The 17978-nt window shown below is 36.2% G+C and overlaps 1 protein-coding gene across 2 annotated transcripts in view; it reads right to left on the minus strand.

The window, feature by feature from the left end:
- Nucleotides 1-17978, minus strand: part of CD163L1 (CD163 molecule-like 1) — an 81424-nt gene that overhangs the window by 8177 nt on the left and 55269 nt on the right. For both annotated transcript variants that reach the window (XM_011983069.1, XM_011983068.1), the window contains exons 9-18: nt 16353-16673; nt 13081-13395; nt 12663-12977; nt 12212-12304; nt 11823-12137; nt 10706-11026; nt 6704-7012; nt 6280-6312; nt 5426-5536; nt 4572-4667 (exon numbers count right to left, since the gene is read on the minus strand). In XM_011983069.1, the coding sequence (XP_011838459.1) occupies nt 4572-4667; nt 5426-5536; nt 6280-6312; nt 6704-7012; nt 10706-11026; nt 11823-12137; nt 12212-12304; nt 12663-12977; nt 13081-13395; nt 16353-16673 (2229 nt within the window). The remainder of the gene's footprint in view (nt 1-4571; nt 4668-5425; nt 5537-6279; nt 6313-6703; nt 7013-10705; nt 11027-11822; nt 12138-12211; nt 12305-12662; nt 12978-13080; nt 13396-16352; nt 16674-17978) is intronic.

A 17978-nucleotide genomic window follows, 5' to 3' on the forward strand; every position in this document is an offset into this window, starting at 1 on the left:
ATAACATTAATATATAATAATATAATATAACATAATGGTAAAAGGAGATCTACCATTTGATCCAGCAATCCTACTACTGGGTGTCCACCCAGAGGAAAAGAAGTCATTTTATGAAAAAGACACTTGCACATGCATTTTTATAGCAACACAATTTGCAATTGCAAAAATATGGACCCAGCCCAATCAACAAGTGGATAAAGATGATGTGGTATATATGTATAGATAGATGTATAGATAGATAGATAGATAGATAGATAGATAGATAGATATGCACCATGGAATACTACTCAGCCATGAAAAGGAAAGAAATTAAGAAAATTAAGAGTTTTTTAAAAAATGGAAATGAAAACACAACATACTGAAATATATGGGATACAGCAAAAAAAAAAAAAAAAATACACTAAATAACAGTACTAAGAGGGAAGTTTATAGCAGTAAACACCCATATCAAAAAAGTAGATCGATACCAGTCTGGCCAACATGGTGAAATCCCATGTCTACTAAAATACAAAAAAAAATTAGCCAGGCATGGTGTCATGTGCCTGTAATCCTAGCTGCTCCAGAGGCTGAGGCAGGAGAATTGCTTGAACCTGGGAGGTAGAGGTTGCAGTTAGCTGAGATTGTACTCCTGCACTCCAGCTTGGGTGACAGAGTGAGACTCCATATTAAAAAGGGGGAAAAAAGGTAGAAAGACTGCAAATAAACAGGCTAATGGTGCACTTCAAGGAACAAAAAAGGAAAGAACAAACCAAACCCCAAATTAGCAGATAAAAAGAAATAATAATAAAAATCAGAGAAGAAATAAATTAAATTGAGACTTAAAATCTACAAAGGAGCAGCAAGATTAGTAAGTTGATTTTTTGAAAAGATAAATTGATAAACCTTTAGCTGGACTAAGTAAGAAGAGAGAAAACTGAAATAAATAAAATCAGAAATGAAAAGAGAGACATAACAATTGAGACCACAGAAATACAAAGAATCATTTAAAAATATTATGAACTATAGACAATTTGGAAAACTTAGAAGAAATGGATATATTCCTAGTCATATACAAACTTACCAACACTGCACCATGAAAAAATAGAAAAGTTCAACAAATCAATAACAAGTCATGAGATCAAAGCCATAATAATAATAATTTTAAAACACCTGTCACTAAAGAAAACCCCAAGAGCTGATGCTTCACTGCTGAATTCTACCAACCATTTAAAGAAGAACTAATGCTGATTCTATTCAAACTCTTAATGAAATTGAAGAGGAGAGAACACTTCTAAACTCATTTTATAGAGCCAGCATTAGCCTGATACCAAAACCAGACAATGAAACAACAAAGAAAGAAGACTCCAGGCCAATGTCACTGATGAACAAAAATATAAAAATCCTCACCAAAATACTAGCAGACTAAATTCAACAACAGATTAAAAGATTTTTCACCAAAATCAAGTGAAATTCATTCCAGGGATGCAAAGATTGTTCAACATGAGCAAATCAATAAAAAAGTGTCAGAATCAAGAACAAAACCCATATGATCACATCAATAGATGCTAAAAAATCATTCATAAAATTCAACATCCTGTTATAATGAAAAGCCTCAACATACTGGGTATAGAAGGAACATATTTCAACATAATAAAGGCCATGTATGATAAATCCACAGCTAATATGATACTAAATGGGGAAAAATAGAAAACATTTCCTCTAAAATGTGGAACAAGGCAAAGATGTCCATTTTCACCACATTTATTCAGCGTAATACTGGAAGTCCCAGCCAGAGCAGTTAGGCAAGAGAAAGACATATGGGTCATCCTAGTTGGAAAGAAAGAAGTCAAATTAGCCTTCTTTGCAGACAATATGGTTTTATAGTTAGAAAAATCTAAAGACTCCACCAAAAAACTGTGAGAACTAATAAATACATTCAGTAAAGTTACAGAATACAAAATTAACATATAAAAATCGGTAGCATTTCTATATCCCAAAAGCAAATAACGTGAAAAAGAAATCAAAAAGCAATCCAATCTGCAATAGCTATAAATAATATAAAATACTTAGGAATCAATTTAACCAAGAAGTGAAAGATGTATACAAACAAAACTATAAAACACTGATGAAAGAAATAGAAGAGGACAAAAAAATAAAACTATATTTCATGCTCATAGATTGAAAGAATTAATATTGTTAAATAACCAAAGCAATTACTCAAAGCAATTTACAGATTCAGTGCAATCCCTATGAAAACACTAATGACGTTTTTCACAGAAATAGAAATAACAATCATAAATTTTATATGGAACAACAGAAGACCTCCAATAGCCAAAGCTATTCCAAGCAAAAGAACATAATTGGAGGTATCACATTACCTGACTTCAAAATATACTACAAAATTATAATAACCAAATCAGCATGGTACTAAAACAGACACATAAACCAGTGGAACAGAATAGACAACCCAGATATAAATCCATGCATTTATAGCCAAGCCACTCTTGACAAATACAGCAAGGACATACACTGGGAAAAGACAGTCTCTTCAATAAATCGCACTGGGAAAACTGGATAACCACACGCACAAGAATGAAACTAGATTCTATCTCACACCATATAAAACATCAAATAAAAACGATTGAATAACTAAATGTAAGACCTGAAACTGTGAAACTTCTAGAAGAAAACATTGGGAAACACTCCAGGATATTGGTCTGGGCAAAGATTCTTGGGTAAGACCTCAAAAGCACAGGCTGCCAAAGCAAAAATATAGACAAATGGGATTACATCAATCAAAAAAGCTTCTGCACAGCAAAGGAAACAATCAACAAAGTGAAGAGACAACCCACAGAGTGGGAGAAAATATTTTTAAACTATCCATCTAATAATGGGTTAATAATCTAAATATAGAGAGAGCTCAGACAACTCAATAGCAAAAAACCAACTAATCTGATTTTTAAAATGGGTGAAAGAACTGAATAGACATTTCTCAAAAGACATACAAATGGCCAATATGTAAATAAATGCTCAACAACACTAATAATCAGAGAAACGTAACTCAAAAAGACAATGAGATATCATACCTCAGGCAGAATGGCTTTTATCAAAAAGACAGGAAATAATGGATGCTGGCAAGGATATGAAGAAAGGAGAACCCTCATACACTATTGATGGGAATATAAATTAGTATAGTCATTTTGGAAAACTGTATGGATTTTCCTCAAAAAACTAAAGATAGTATTACTATATGATTCAGCAATTCCACTTCTGGTTATGTATCCAAAAGAATGAAAATTATATAACAAAGTGATAGCTGCACCATGTCTATTGCAGCACTATTTATTATAGCCAAAATATGGAATCAGCCTAAGTGTCCATCAATGAATGAATGGATAAAGAATACGTGGTATATATACACACACATTTTTAGCCATAAAAAATGAAATCATGTTATTTGTAGTAACATGATGGAACTAGAGGTCATTATGTTAAATGAAATAAGCCAAGCACAGAAAGACAAATATCCATGTTCTCATTAATATGTGGGAGCTAAAAATGTCCCATGAAGATAGAGAGTAGATTGGTGGTTATCAGAGGCTGGAAAGGGTAGGGGAAAAGGAGGATAAAGAGAGGTTGATTGAGTACAAATATACAATTATAAGAAATAAAATCTAGTGTTTGATAAATCAATAAGGTGACTATAATTTACAATAATCTATTGCTATTTCAAAATAGCTAGAAGATAATAATTCAGATGTTTCTGGTATAATAAAAAGACCAATATTTGAAGTGACAGATAATGCAATTATATTAATTTGATCTTTACAAATTATATGAATGTACTGAATTATCACATGTACCTAGAAACTAGGTACATCAATACAAAAATAAAATTTAAAAACAATGTTAATTAAAATAACAATGAGATGCCACTTATCAAATACTAAATTAGCAACATTATAAAAGATGAAACTATTTAGTGTCAGTGATTATTCAGTAAAATACATTCTCATTTATAACTCAGAGGAGTAAAATTTGTTACAGCTATTGGAAAGTCGCTTTGCCAGATGGTGTTCATTGTATTGTCACAGTAATTCCATTATAAGATATTCCAAAAAAGATGTAGTTTTATGCACTGTTTTGTCCACACTGCATATCATAATAAAATTATTTTAAAAATAATTATAAATGTACAAATATAGATAAGATTCAAGGAACTTAGCCACCATATTAAAACAGAATGTAACGAAATTGGAAAACAATTATTGTTTATTGGGTTTGTAATGAAACTGTGGACAAGGTATTTGACTTATTATTAGAAGAAACAATACTTTTTATTTTAGTCTTCTCTGCTTGGTGCCTCTGCCATGAACTAAATATGACACTGAGGATGAAATAAGTGAGAATGTATATTCCAGTTTTCTTAATTTTGAGTCATATTTTATTTTATCTATTCCCCATTTGTTTCCCTTTCGTGTATTTTGTATAAGAGGCTGAGACACATCTCCATCTGGTGGGAATTCCTAAATATCAGTGGTATTTATATTCCCACCCTCTCCATGGAGTGAGGCCCCTGGAGTTGCACAGACCTGAGGTTCTTGTCCCATGTGGGTCCTCTCTCTTGAGACAAGTCTCCATCTCCTGGAATAAATTCTCCTCGAGAGAACCCCTCCTTCTGGTTGAAACTGAGAATGGATGCTTCATGGTTAGGATTCAAATTCAAATGGCCTATCCCTTATACTAGGACACTTAATGCTAAGATTTGACATATATTAATCCCTCTGAGCTAAAATCCATTGGCCCTTTCAGCACCTAACCTGCTAGTGAATTTTTAACAATTTTAATATTTATCTTCCTTTTTCTTGAACCCTTGATATTCTTCTACTTTTATTACTAAGTTCTTTACATAGTACTTACTATGTGATGGCCATTTTTCATACAGATGATTAATTTATTTAACTATCTTAACCTAATGAGGTAGTACTATTATTATCTTTACAAATTAGGAAAGTGGATTTTGGAAAGGTAGTTTCTAGCCAAAGGCCACACAGCTAGTAAATTATGTAAGTGGTGTTCAAACCCAGGACACTCTTGTTCTTAATCCTCCACCATGCTTCTACATTTTCTATTGGCTATTTCTGCAATCTAGATTCTGAACCCAAACATACAATTCCTTTCCTTCTATCAGCTAAGATATTTGCCTCTCTGACTCATCATCTGTATTGCAAGCTACAGCTTCTAAAAGATTACATTTGTGTAAATGGAAATTGTGGATGGGCTGATTCTTGATCCTTCCACATGCTTCTTCATTTGGCCTGGCACTTTCCAATCCATCTCACTCAAAGTTGCAAGTGCATTTCTTCCCCTCTGCAAGAATCCCCCATCCTGTGTGCCCTTGGTGGCAAGTAACTCACATTTTATACAATCCTAGTGGGGCTCTCACCTCTGAGGGACAGATGTTTTTGTTTCTGAACTTGGCACCACGTGAGAAATAGAATAAACAGAACCAGGAGAAGGAGACCAAAGATACTAGATAAAATAAGTGCAGAATGACCTGTATAGAAATTAAGCATTGATAAGTATTAAACTAGTAGATATCAGTTGTGGGTTTATACATTGTAAAAAAAAACTGGTTCCCTGGTTGCTGAGAAGAATAATGGCTATACATTTCAGCATATTCATGAACAATACATAATTTTTGAGAGCTATTTTAGATGAAAACTATCTAGGAACAACTGAATCCAAATCTTTCCATAATTCTATTGCCCTAAATTACTTCCAATTTTATGCGAAAGATTTGATAATTAAACCTTTCCTCTTGCATTACATTCACTACTAAAACATCAGAAATCAGAAAATACTAGAGCTTGAGCTGTGAGTTGTGTCTTTTTTTTTTTTTTTTTTTGAGACAGAGTCTCACTCCGTCACCCAGGCTGAGTGCAGTGGCATGACCTCGGCTCACTGCAACCTCTGCCTCCTGGGTTTAAGTGATTCTCCTGAGGCTTGAGCTGTTTCTGCCAGTCTCATAAAGAATAGTTGAGAATCTAGAAAGATAATTCTATCTATGAGGGTACCACGAGAGTCTTATCCTTCTCTGCGTGTAAAAAGGATTTTTCTAGAGAGAAGGACTGCATAGCAAAGCAATCATAGAGCTATTGATACCACTGGTTGCGACCCAGAGACTCATATTTCTGCAATCCAGAGTCTTCTTTGAGTATCATAGCAGTTTCTGCCCTCCCTTGATCTTCCTTATAGCCTTAGGTATTGATGTCAGCACTGATAGGCAGAAGACTATACCTGAGGAGGCATTCGGTGATTTCAGCGACTGTCCTGAGAGAGAGAGAGAAAGACATAAATGAACGAAAAGGAACTGGGTATTTCTTTTCACATCTCCTGTGAATATTGGATGCCATTTAAATATCCTTTTCACGTCTGTGAATATTGGCTGTCATTTAAAATATCACTCCTCAGAATCCTCTTGCTAAGAGGATTTAGTCTAAGGCTAAATCCAGCTTTCTTCCCTCAAAATTATGGGGGCTATTTTAGATAACTGTGGAACATTATCTTATTTAGTTGTGGAAAAACATTAGTTTAACATAGCCTTTCATTCTTCAGCAAGAAATCCTAGTATCTTCAGCTCAACTCTCTGAGTAAGGCTGTTTCCCAATGTTCTCTACCATTACTGGGAGGCTAAGTTTAAGCATGGCCTTTTCACACTTACCAGAGCACCTCACGCCAGCATCTTCCTTGTGTCCACAGTCACTTTGTCCCCAGGGTTTGGCATGACAGTCCCATAGAAATGACTCATTTCCTTTGCACTGCATCTCATCCAGCCAGATGGTTCCAGTTCCCTGGCCAAACGAAGCCTCCTTCAGGGCAGCCAGAGCAGAGCCACAGCCCAGCTGCTGACATACCACTTCCGCCTCGGCCAGGTCCCAGGAGTCATCACACACTGTGCCCCAGGAGCCTGCGTGCCAGATCTCCACTCTCCCAGAGCACTCGGTGTCTCCTCCACGCACTCTTATTCTATCTACAAAGGCACAAAACATGGCTGTCTTTACTCCTGAAGGAGATTGTGGGAGAATGCTGAGGTAGAAAAACTTGAAGGTAATAAATGTGCTTGATGAATATGGGTGTGGTAAGGAAGGCAGAATTTCAATGTTACATAGATTAGACAAGAACCTGTAAAGTGAATAAGCCCCTACACATGACTGTGGTTTGTCCTAATCACAGTCAAGGGGTGAAGCATCTCCAGCGAGGCCAAACCAGATATTCATTTTCTACTCTAGGCGTTTGAAAACAAAACATATTGATTTCATTTTCCAAATTTCAATGTCCTATCTGACACAAACCTCCTGTCTTGTCCCTCTCACTTTCACAATTTCTCCAAATATAACTAATGTTCATTTGGCTCAAGTCTGATCCATAGACCATTGCTTCTTCTATGTCTTCCAATTATCAGTCCTTTCTTGCCTTCACTTCGCTCCCTGTAAGTATGTATACTAAGATCATAACTACAAACACTCTCTTTCCCAAATGAACAATGCCTTGGCACTAGTGACCTCTCATTACATGGCTGTGTGCAAATGCAGGATAAGCCTAACTCTCCACCTCCTTTAAGCTGGTTCCTGAAATACTGAGTTTCACTGCAGATAATTATAACTGGGGTCATTTTAAACTTGCTGCCAAAAAAGTTGGCAGAATCCTCGATATTTTAGAATGATCTTATCATTTTTATTTCTCATTCTTTATTATTTTGTTACACTTTCTTTCATATTCTAAACCTCAGCCTTACCTCTGCCCACCAACCACATGAAGACCAAAAGAGAATCTCGGGATTTCTCTATTGGATCTTAGTTCCTGTAATAATATAGGAAAAGTTACAGTTTCAGTAGTTAATTAACTTTTAGGTAATTTGGCTTCTATTCAAAAGGGTGTTTTTGATCTAAACATCTCATTCCCAGGTCTGATAAGTCATCCCCAAGTCCCCAAACCTGATAACTTTCACATGTACCCTTTAAAAATTTTCCTTTCTTATTGTCATAAGAGTCCCTCTCCAGTTACCAGGTTAACTCTTTTCTCTCTCGCATAGCCAAACATCTTGAAAGAGTTTATTTTTTCTCTTCATTTTTGTAAATCTCCTGCTCATTAATAAATACTTTTAGACTAGTTTCTACCTCCTACCATTGAATGGCCTATATAATAATAAATCATTGAATGGCCTATATAATAATAAATTCAGAGTATCGTTTTTAATCCTACTTCTTTGCTATGGTTTGGCTGTATCCTCACCCAAATCTCGAACTGTAACTCCCATAATTCCCATGTGCTGTTGGGGGGACCTGGTAGGAGGTAATTGAATCATAGGGATGGGTCTTTCCTGTGCTGTTCTTGTGATAGTGAATAAGTCTCACAAGATCTGATGGTTTTATACAGGCGAGTTCCCCTGCACATGCTCTTTTGCCTGACACCATGTAAAACGTGACTTTGCTCCTCCTTTGCCTTCAGCCATGATTGTGAGGCCTCCCCAGCCATGTGGAACTGTGAGTCCATTAAGCCTCTTTCCTTTATAAATTACCTGGTTTCTGATATTTCTTTATTAGCAGCATGAGAACTGACTAATGCATTCTTTCATCCTTTCACAAAATTGACTCAAGAAAATGAGAATAAGCCAATAGTCCTGGACATTCTTTTTAAGTATTAACAAATTACTATCCAAAATAGCTGTAGTTATTCTCTTTCAAATATTGAAACACAATGATTTTATTCCATATACTATTAAAGATCATAAAAGCTGGCAGAATTCATCCTAGTCAATTTTATATTTCAACAAATCTCCAATGCTAATACCAACAAATATAAAAAGAGCACTGAAGAAGATCTATTGCATAGTATCATTCATATACATATAGATGTAAAATTTTAACATACAATATTGATAAATTAAAACAAGATAGTTGAAATCCAAAATTTATTATTGGATTTAATTTAATTTATTATTGGTAATATAATTGATCAAATAGGAAAATAGATTTTGGGAAGAAAATATTGAGAAATATGCTTAAAATAATTTTCTCTATATTTAAAGATATTTAATGTGATGTTACTTAAAATGGAAAAATAACTTGAATTTTTTACATGTCCAATGACAGGGATTTGGTGTGTCAGATTACAGTGTATCATATGGTAAAAAAAATATACTTTAACTTGAGAAAATACTGCTAAATCAAAAGAGCAGGCAGCACAAAAATGCATAGTATAACTTTTTTGCAATAAAATATACGAATATATATAAAATATATACACATATCTGATACTCAAGAGTGTAACATCAGCTACATATCATCAACTGATCATGGTACTATAGGTGATATTTGTGGTTTTTTTCAAGATTTCTGGGTTTTTTTCAATTTTTGGGGGAATGATATTTTGTGACAAAATTACAATAGTAAAAAGAAGCAAAATGCTTAAAAGTATGAACCACAAATGGACAATACTCATAAATAATGTCCATATCCACTACTAACCAAGTCCATGCAAATTATGTTGATTTAGGTGAAATTTTAATTTGGGAAGTTATGTGTATGTCTGTGTATATGTTTCTCTCTGTGTGTAACATTGATGGGAAGGGTGAAATAAAATCAATGCTCTCATATACTGGTGAAAAGAATGAAAACTAATGCATAGGTTTTCTGCTGGAGTAATTAGCTAGTACATATAAAGAATCATAAAAATGTTCACTCATTTTACCCACTCATTATGGGACTAGAAATATAACCTTCAGATATAATCAGAGATTCACTGAAAATGAATAAAGATGCTTATAATGGCATTATTTATACTAGTTTGACACTGAGAAATAGCCTTAACACCAATAATCACATGGTTATTTATGTTTACATGATAAAATATTACATGCCATTTGAAAGCTATTAATTGAAATTAGAATATATTTACAGTATACTTTTACATATAAAAGTAGGATACAGAAATCCTAAATATAGTGCAATGCTATATATTACACGCATATATATCATACTATATATACATATACACATATACAGTATCTATATTTCATATACACATATCTATATTTCATACACACAATCATAACTTCAAGTTTTTGTACAAAAGGAAGTCTAATAGTTAGTGTTTCTGAATATTAGTAATGGTTATTTTTGATAATCAGATTTAACGTGGAATGCATTTTATTGTTTATAATTGTACAATTTCTAAAATCTCTACAATAAACATATTAAATTTTAATCAAATAAGACAATTTTCTTATAAATAATCAACTAACTTCCCATAGTAAAATGTTCTGCAGGAAAAAATAGAGCTGTTTAATCTCCCTAATTAATTCATGTTTCCTCAAAAGTTCTGGGCTTTCTAGAATTTCTAGGACAAAGTATATATATAATATTTTCATTTTGTAAAACACTATAATTTTTTATGAGTTGTTATCCCTTTATGTGCTTTCATCCAGCTTCTCACAAGGAGCTTAAAGGAATCAAAAGAGACAATATACATTTTTAAATACCCTGTAAAATACTAAACCAAAATAATAAAATTTCAATATAGAATAGATGTGATAAATCAGGATTTATTGTCATGCACTTTTCAGTGAGTCTGTCATGTGCTCCTGAATGGAAAGATTTGCTATTTGTGCTAAGTTATATTTCACAGGGCTTCAGTGACAGCCAGTGTTTAGAAAGATACCCACCTTCACATGTGATCCAGGTCTCTTCTGCTGGGCTGGAGATTCTTCGCTCCCATGGGGCAGATAGGCACTGCCATATGGAGATATGCGTTTTAGAACACTGAATGTCATCCACCCACATGAAACCAGAGCCTATCTTAGACAAAGGGGCGAGGCTGACAACTCCATTCTCCCCACAGCCCAGCTGCCTGCACACAATCCCTGCTATGGCTGTGGTGATGTTCCTCCTGCCAACGCTGCCCCAGGTCCCATTATAGAAGACTTCCAATCTCCCAGCACAGCTCTCCACTTCAGTTTCACTGTAGAGCCTCAAGGCTGTGAATTCTACAGAGAAATACAAAACTTAGTGTTAAATATTTCCTTTGGAGTTGGAAAATTCCTCCCCAAGGAATCCATTTTTCCCTTGGAAATAATATATTAGGGCTCACGATACAATTTCATAAATCACTCTGACATATTAACAGCATAAATCTGGTGGAAACTAAAGGTCTTGTGTGATTTCACAATTAGCGTGAGTTTCCCTAATATAGTATTTGAGCTTTAAATTTGTATCAACTTAAGTTAAAATGCAACCTTCTACATTCTACTCTCGAACATAAATTCAATTCAGGAAATAATCAGGAGGTCAATCCCATTTGCAGGGATGTCCAAGGGAGAGAATACAGTTATGGGTTCTTAGTTTCTGTTTCTGGTCAGGCTGGTAAAGCCCCTTCCTCATCCCTCTTTTCCGCTTACCACTACAGACAGAAACTAATAACCATGGCTTCAGGCTACTAAAAGCCTAAAACAAAACAAAACAAAACAGAACAACAAAATAAGGCAGATTGGACACGGTTGACAGTGTGTTCTCAGAGCCACGGTGGATGTAACGTAAGGTCCCTTTCTTGGGGTCTAACCTGCTCTGACAGTAAGACCAATCTTATTTTTCTCAGTTATGAATGATACCCAGACAAGTGTAATATGACAAGGGTATTAAGAAGTCAGTATAAGACTAGGATTAAAATCAAGTGCCTTTTTTTTTTATTCCTAGGCCATACACTTTTCACTATACTTTACAATTGTGTGTGTGCAAGTGTGTGCACGTATGTGTAGAGGAGGGTGCAAAGGTAGTAGCACAGACCTGAGCAGATGACCCCTGCGTCCTCCTTGTGCCTGCAGTCGTGCTGCCCCCAGCCCCGGGAAGGGCACTGCCACAAGTGGGACTCCGTTCCTGTGCAGTTCAGGTCATCCAGCCAGATGGGCCCTGATCCCGCCCCAAAGTGAGCAGAGACCGTGGCATTGAGGGCCACTCCACAGCCCAGCTTTCGACACACCACGTGGGCATCGCTCAGGTCCCAGCCGTCATCACAGATGGTGCCCCACAAGCCGTTGTGATAGATCTCTACTCTCCCGGCACAGCGGCCGTCCCCATTCACCAGGCGGAGCCGTTTGTCCTCTTAGAGGAGAAAGTCCAGTTAATAGGTCACATTCTTTAGGGTCGCAGTGTTTCCTAAAACTGATTCTGCTTACCTAAGCAGATGAAAGCACGGCCCTCTGGAACTGCAGACAAATACGGGTCAGATAAATTTGCAACGCATGGAAACAGTGGCCCTGTCAGGCTTCCTGGTGGAGGGTGCAGGAAATGGGGCAAAAGTAAGACCAAAATACATGGAAAAGGTTGAAGAGTTCTGTGATAACATGGGATCAGCAATTGTGGTAAGGACTTCTCAAACCCTGTCGTCTATTGAAATCATTTTTATTAATGATGTCTACTTGTAAATCCCAAACACAGAGTTGTTAACTTCACCCTAGGAATGGCCCTAGTTATCATTATTTCTTACATGTTACTCTTTGACTGTCATGCCTATCCTCTCTCCACCTGTGCCCCCATTTTCTTACCCCTCTTTCCTTTAATCCCACACTCCCTCTACCATCTCTGGGTTATATTGACAGTAGTTAACCATAAGCATTGTTCTCTTACCTGTGCAGGTCACAGAGGCAGTATTTCCGTGGATACAGGGAGGTGCTCCAAGAACTGTCATTTGACAGTTATCCAGAAGTGACTCATTCCCTAAGCAATGAAACCTGTGCCCCCACACACGACCAGTTCTTTCTCCAATGTATTTTCCTCCTGTGGTTGAGACAGCAGCCCCACAGCTGAGCTGTCTACATAGAACATGGGCATCTTCTGGGTACCAGTGGGTGTCACACAGTAAGCCCCAGTGTCCAAGCACCTTGATCTCCACTTGCCCGTCACACTGGGATTTGCCATTCACAAGTCGGACATCTGTATATCCTGGGAGGAGACAAGGCCATAGAAGAGACATCATGACTTATCCGCTCCAGCCTCATACTCCCCATCTCTAGCCCCACCAATTAAGATTATTTAAAAATCTCACGGGAACAGACAACTCCAACTTCTCTGCTGTGGATACAAGTGTCTTCCGGATGTTGAACCGTGGGGCATAATGCAAGGTGAGTTTCACTCCCTTCACACTGGATCTTTTCGGTCCAAATTAGACCACTCCCTTTTCCAAAGTGATCTCCCACAGAAAGAGATATGGCATCTCCACAATTTAATTCTCTGCACAGCACATTGGCAGCATGAAGAGAGAAATCAGAATCACAGACAGAGCCCCATGTGTCTGCACGTTTCACTTCAACACGTCCAGAGCAGGGCATATCAGCTCCAACCAGCCTGGGCTGCCTGTGGGCTACAAAATAGTATTTCAAAAGTTAGTTTTTAGGGTTTTCCAATATCTATCCCTGTCTCCAATCTCCACCTCTAACCCCAGAGCAATTTTTTTCCATTCATCTTTAGAATATCCCATTTGTAGTGGCTCAGAGGATGAGATTAGCAGTACAGACTTAAATTCATAGATCTGGATTACATATCTATTTTCTATGTCTTGGTGACCCACCAATCCTAGATTTAGAGCTCCTCAGAAGGAAATGAATTGCACAATTTGTTTACATTAAAAACTACTAAGTAACCTCAGCATTAAACAACATATATGAAGATTTGTAGTCATCTTAAGAAGATGGTGTAATGTAGGAATAGAAAGACTTCTACCTACTGGTTAGATCCCAGTAATCCATCTAAATGAGTAATTTATAAACAACAAAAAAATACTGCCTATTATTCTGACTCTATTCTTTGCAGCAAAACTACTTATATTAGTAATGTAAATTATCTGTCTCCAACCCAGCCATTTTTCCAAACTCCTGACTCATTTATCCAATTTCTACTTAGCATTTCCACTTGGATTTCTTATAGACATCTCAATGTGAATTCTTTGGAGTCTTTTCAAACTTCTATCCAAGGCTGCAGACTTCCATATTCCTATTGATAGAACTCTACCATTCCAGACATTCAAATATTTTGAAATAATTCTTGACTTCTGTTGCATAATTTATCTCACCTTTCAGAAAGTTTTGTTTTCTGTATTTTCAAAGTATGTCCACAATCCCAAAACTTCTCACCCCTTCAATCCTAGTGCCTGGATTGAGCCACCATCATTACTTGCCTGAGTTACTGTATTAGATTCCTACAGATTCCCTGTTTCTATAATTATTCCTCTATAGTTCATCTTTTAAAAAAATAAAAACCCAGAGAGGTCATTTAAAATGATGTATCAGGTTAAATCAGTATTCTGCCCCAAATCCTCCCATGACTCCATATTTTACTCAGAGTAAAAACTTAAACTCCTACAAAGATCTACTTGTCCCTCAGTGACCTTCCCCTGCTCATTTACTTCTTTTGGTGCCATGTTCTGATGCTTTACTTACTGCTCTTCAGCTGCACTGGATTCCTTTCTCTTCTTCAAACATATCAGGCATAATCCTACCCCAAGGCTTTTCAACTGGCTGTATCTCTATTTGTATTTTCCTTCTGCATATATGCATATAACTGACTCTCTCATGACCTTCAAGTCTTTGTCTATGTTTCACCTTTTAAGTAAGGCCTACCCCAATCATTTTATTTGGAATTTCATTCTGTCCCATAAACACTCTGGATTCTATTTTCTAGTTCTATTTTTTTGCCATAGCTTCTAACATCAGCTAATAGCATATATTTTACTTCATCGCAGAAAGTGATGCTCTTTTGAACAGCACTACTCTAGAATCTCCTATCAATAAAAAAAATTGAGTAACTCCCCTGGAGATTATATTCCTTTTTAGTCATCACCTTATCTATTTCTTCCCCTTAAAATTTCAACTTTTTGGAAATAATCTATGCCTATTATTCCAACATTTTTACCTCCCATTTCCTTCTCAACTTGAAATGATCTCCTTTTTCTAATGTGACAAAACTACTTTTATTAAATTTATTCATGACTTCTCTGTTGCTAAGTTTAGTGGAAATTGTTCAGTTTCATCTATATTGGCTTCTTAGGGTTTTTTTTTTAAAATTCATGTCCCCATCTTTTTGAAACATCTTCTTCCCTTGGCTTTAGTGATGTGACATTCTGCAACCACTATTCCTCAGTATGCTTTTCCAACTTCTTTTATGTCAATAAACTATTAAATATTATTGTTCCTCAGACCTAAGAGCTCCTCTTTCTTTGATCTAGGCTTTAAAAATTCTCAATTTACATTTTATTCCTAGATTTAGTTTCCATCCACATATCTAGGACTCTAATAGTTACATCTCCATTCAACAGAAGTCTTCTGATCACCTAAATTTTATATCATATTTCCTCCAACCCTCTTCATTTGATGACTGCTTTACTATTGCCTCATATTTCACACATACAAAATTGGACTCATCATCCCACTCTCTCTAACCTGCTCCTCTTCCAAGATTATCTTTCCAGACAATGAAACTGCAGTGCACCCATCTGCTTAGTCTAGAAACTTTTATCTTTATTCCCACATTCAGTGTATTAAGTTCTGCTGGTTTCAGCTACTAAATATTTCTGAAATTTGGAAGCTTTTCAGCAGCTCTACAGTGAGCATCCTAATCAGAATTCCACATCTTCCCTAGAATTAGTCAACGTGACTCCCAGCATCCAATAGCCTCCTCTCTCCAATACACACACAGACACACACACACACCACACTGCAGCCAGAGTGCTGTCTTTGAAATGCAAATTGTATCATGCTTACAACCTTCAATGGTTTATCATTCACTTTAGAATAAAGTCCAGAATTCCTATTCCATAAATAACCTTTCCCTTCCCTACATATCAAGACTTTATTATAACTTTTCACCCTTGTTCACTTGGATCTAATACCTCTTCTTTCAACCATCTTTTAGTTCCCGGAATAACACAAGCTTATTCCCAAGTGTGGTACTCGAATAAAATACTGCTGTTTAAATTAATTTTCCCAACACTTCTTCATATGATTAAATCATACCTGTCCTTCGCATCTTTCCTTAACTATCACTTCACAGAAGTATTCTCCAACTCTGCAAATAGGTAATATCTTCTAATTATGCCTTCTCATTTCATCTTGTGCTTCTACTTCACACAATTTTAAATAAACAATTATTTTATTATATATTTTTATTATATGCCTGTCTTCTAGATAAGAGGGTAGGATTACTTTTATCTAGTTCATTTACTTTTGACCTAATACTGTTAAGTAGCCACTTCATAAACATGTATTAAATAAGTGCAAAAAATAAATAATTGAATAAGTGTGTTTATCTTTGTCCAGAAATTACCTGAGCAGATCACACTTGCTTCCATATTTAAACGACATGCAGTCTGTTTCCACTCCCATCGTATACAATCCCAGAGAGACGCTTCCCTTCCAGTGCAGCCAGAATTAGATATAAAGATGTGTAATGTTCTTTCTGTGAAATGAGGCTCTCTGTAGACCAAGATTGGAGACCCACATTCAAGTTGCCTGCAAACAACTTCAGCAGTGTTTATTCCCCAGCTGTTAGCACACAGAATTCCCGAGGCACCCTGGACTTTCACCTCAACTCTTCCAGCACATCTGCTGCTTCCACCCACAAGCCTCAGCTCCATATCTGATGCATCTGAAACCAAATACCACAATGATTTTAGAGAAGCACTCTGTGTGAGACATTAAAGATTCTTATCCATTCACATACACTAACATAGACCAGTGGCCAAAAGTTGAGAGATTGTTCAGGTCCTGGCTTCACCAGTGTTTAATTTTATTTTGTACTTTCCTTCAAACTTAATTTTCCTTTTTATTGGATAAAAAATAAAATAACAAAAGTACACCAAGGTATGTTTCAAATCCATGAACATTTCTGGCTTATAAAGCAAGGATATAATTTCGCTTACAACATCTTATCAGAGACAGGATAAAAAATAATGTTACTCAATGGCCCTAATTCTTGCCTGAGTATTTGAAGAATTACATATTACATGTTAGATACCGAAGAGAATGTTAGGAAGAGGTGAAATAATTTAATGAAAAGGCGATTCCTCAAGGATCTAGAACTAGAAATACACATTTTACCCAGCCATCCCATTACTGGGTATATACCTAAAGGATTATAAATCACGCTGCTATAAAGACACATGCACACGTATGTTTATCATGGCACTATTCACAATAGCAAAGACTTGGAACCAACCCAAATGTCCCTCAGTGATAGACTGGATAAAGAAAATGTGACACATATACACCATGGAATGCTATGCAGCCATAAAAAAGGATGAGTTCACGTCCTTTGCAGGGACATGGATGAAGCTGGAAACCATCATTCTGAGCAAACTATCACAAGGACAGAAAACCAAACACTGCATGTTCTCACTCATAGGTGGGAATTGAACAATGAGAACACTTGGGCACAGAGTGGGGAACATCACACACCAGGGCCTGTCGTGAGGTGGGGAATGGGGGAGGGATAGCATTAGGAGAAATATCTAATGTAAACGACGAGTTAATGGGTGCAGCACACCAACATGGCACATGTATACATATGTAACAAACCTGCATGTTGTGCACATATACGCTAGAACTTAAAGTATAATAATAAAAAAAAAAGTCAAGGAAAAACTACATAGGGTTGTGATATTACCAAATCCAGAAAAATGGAGAAACTTGCCTATTAGTAATGCCAAATGAAGTAATTCTAAAAAGAAATTGGAGCTCAGGAAAAGAAAACATGAAATTCACTGTATGTGAGAAGAGGAGTAGGTGAGTTTTTTTTTTTTTTTTTTAATGAAAAATGCTCAGCATCACTAATGATCAGGAAAATGCAAATCAAAACTACAATGCAACACCACCTTACTCCTGTAAGAATGGCCATAATCAAAAAATCAAAAAATCATAGATGTTTGCATGGATGCAGTGGAAAGGGAACACT

The sequence above is a fragment of the Mandrillus leucophaeus genome, unplaced genomic scaffold (assembly GCF_000951045.1).
Source record: "Mandrillus leucophaeus isolate KB7577 unplaced genomic scaffold, Mleu.le_1.0 Scaffold245, whole genome shotgun sequence".
NCBI lineage: Eukaryota > Metazoa > Chordata > Mammalia > Primates > Cercopithecidae > Mandrillus > Mandrillus leucophaeus.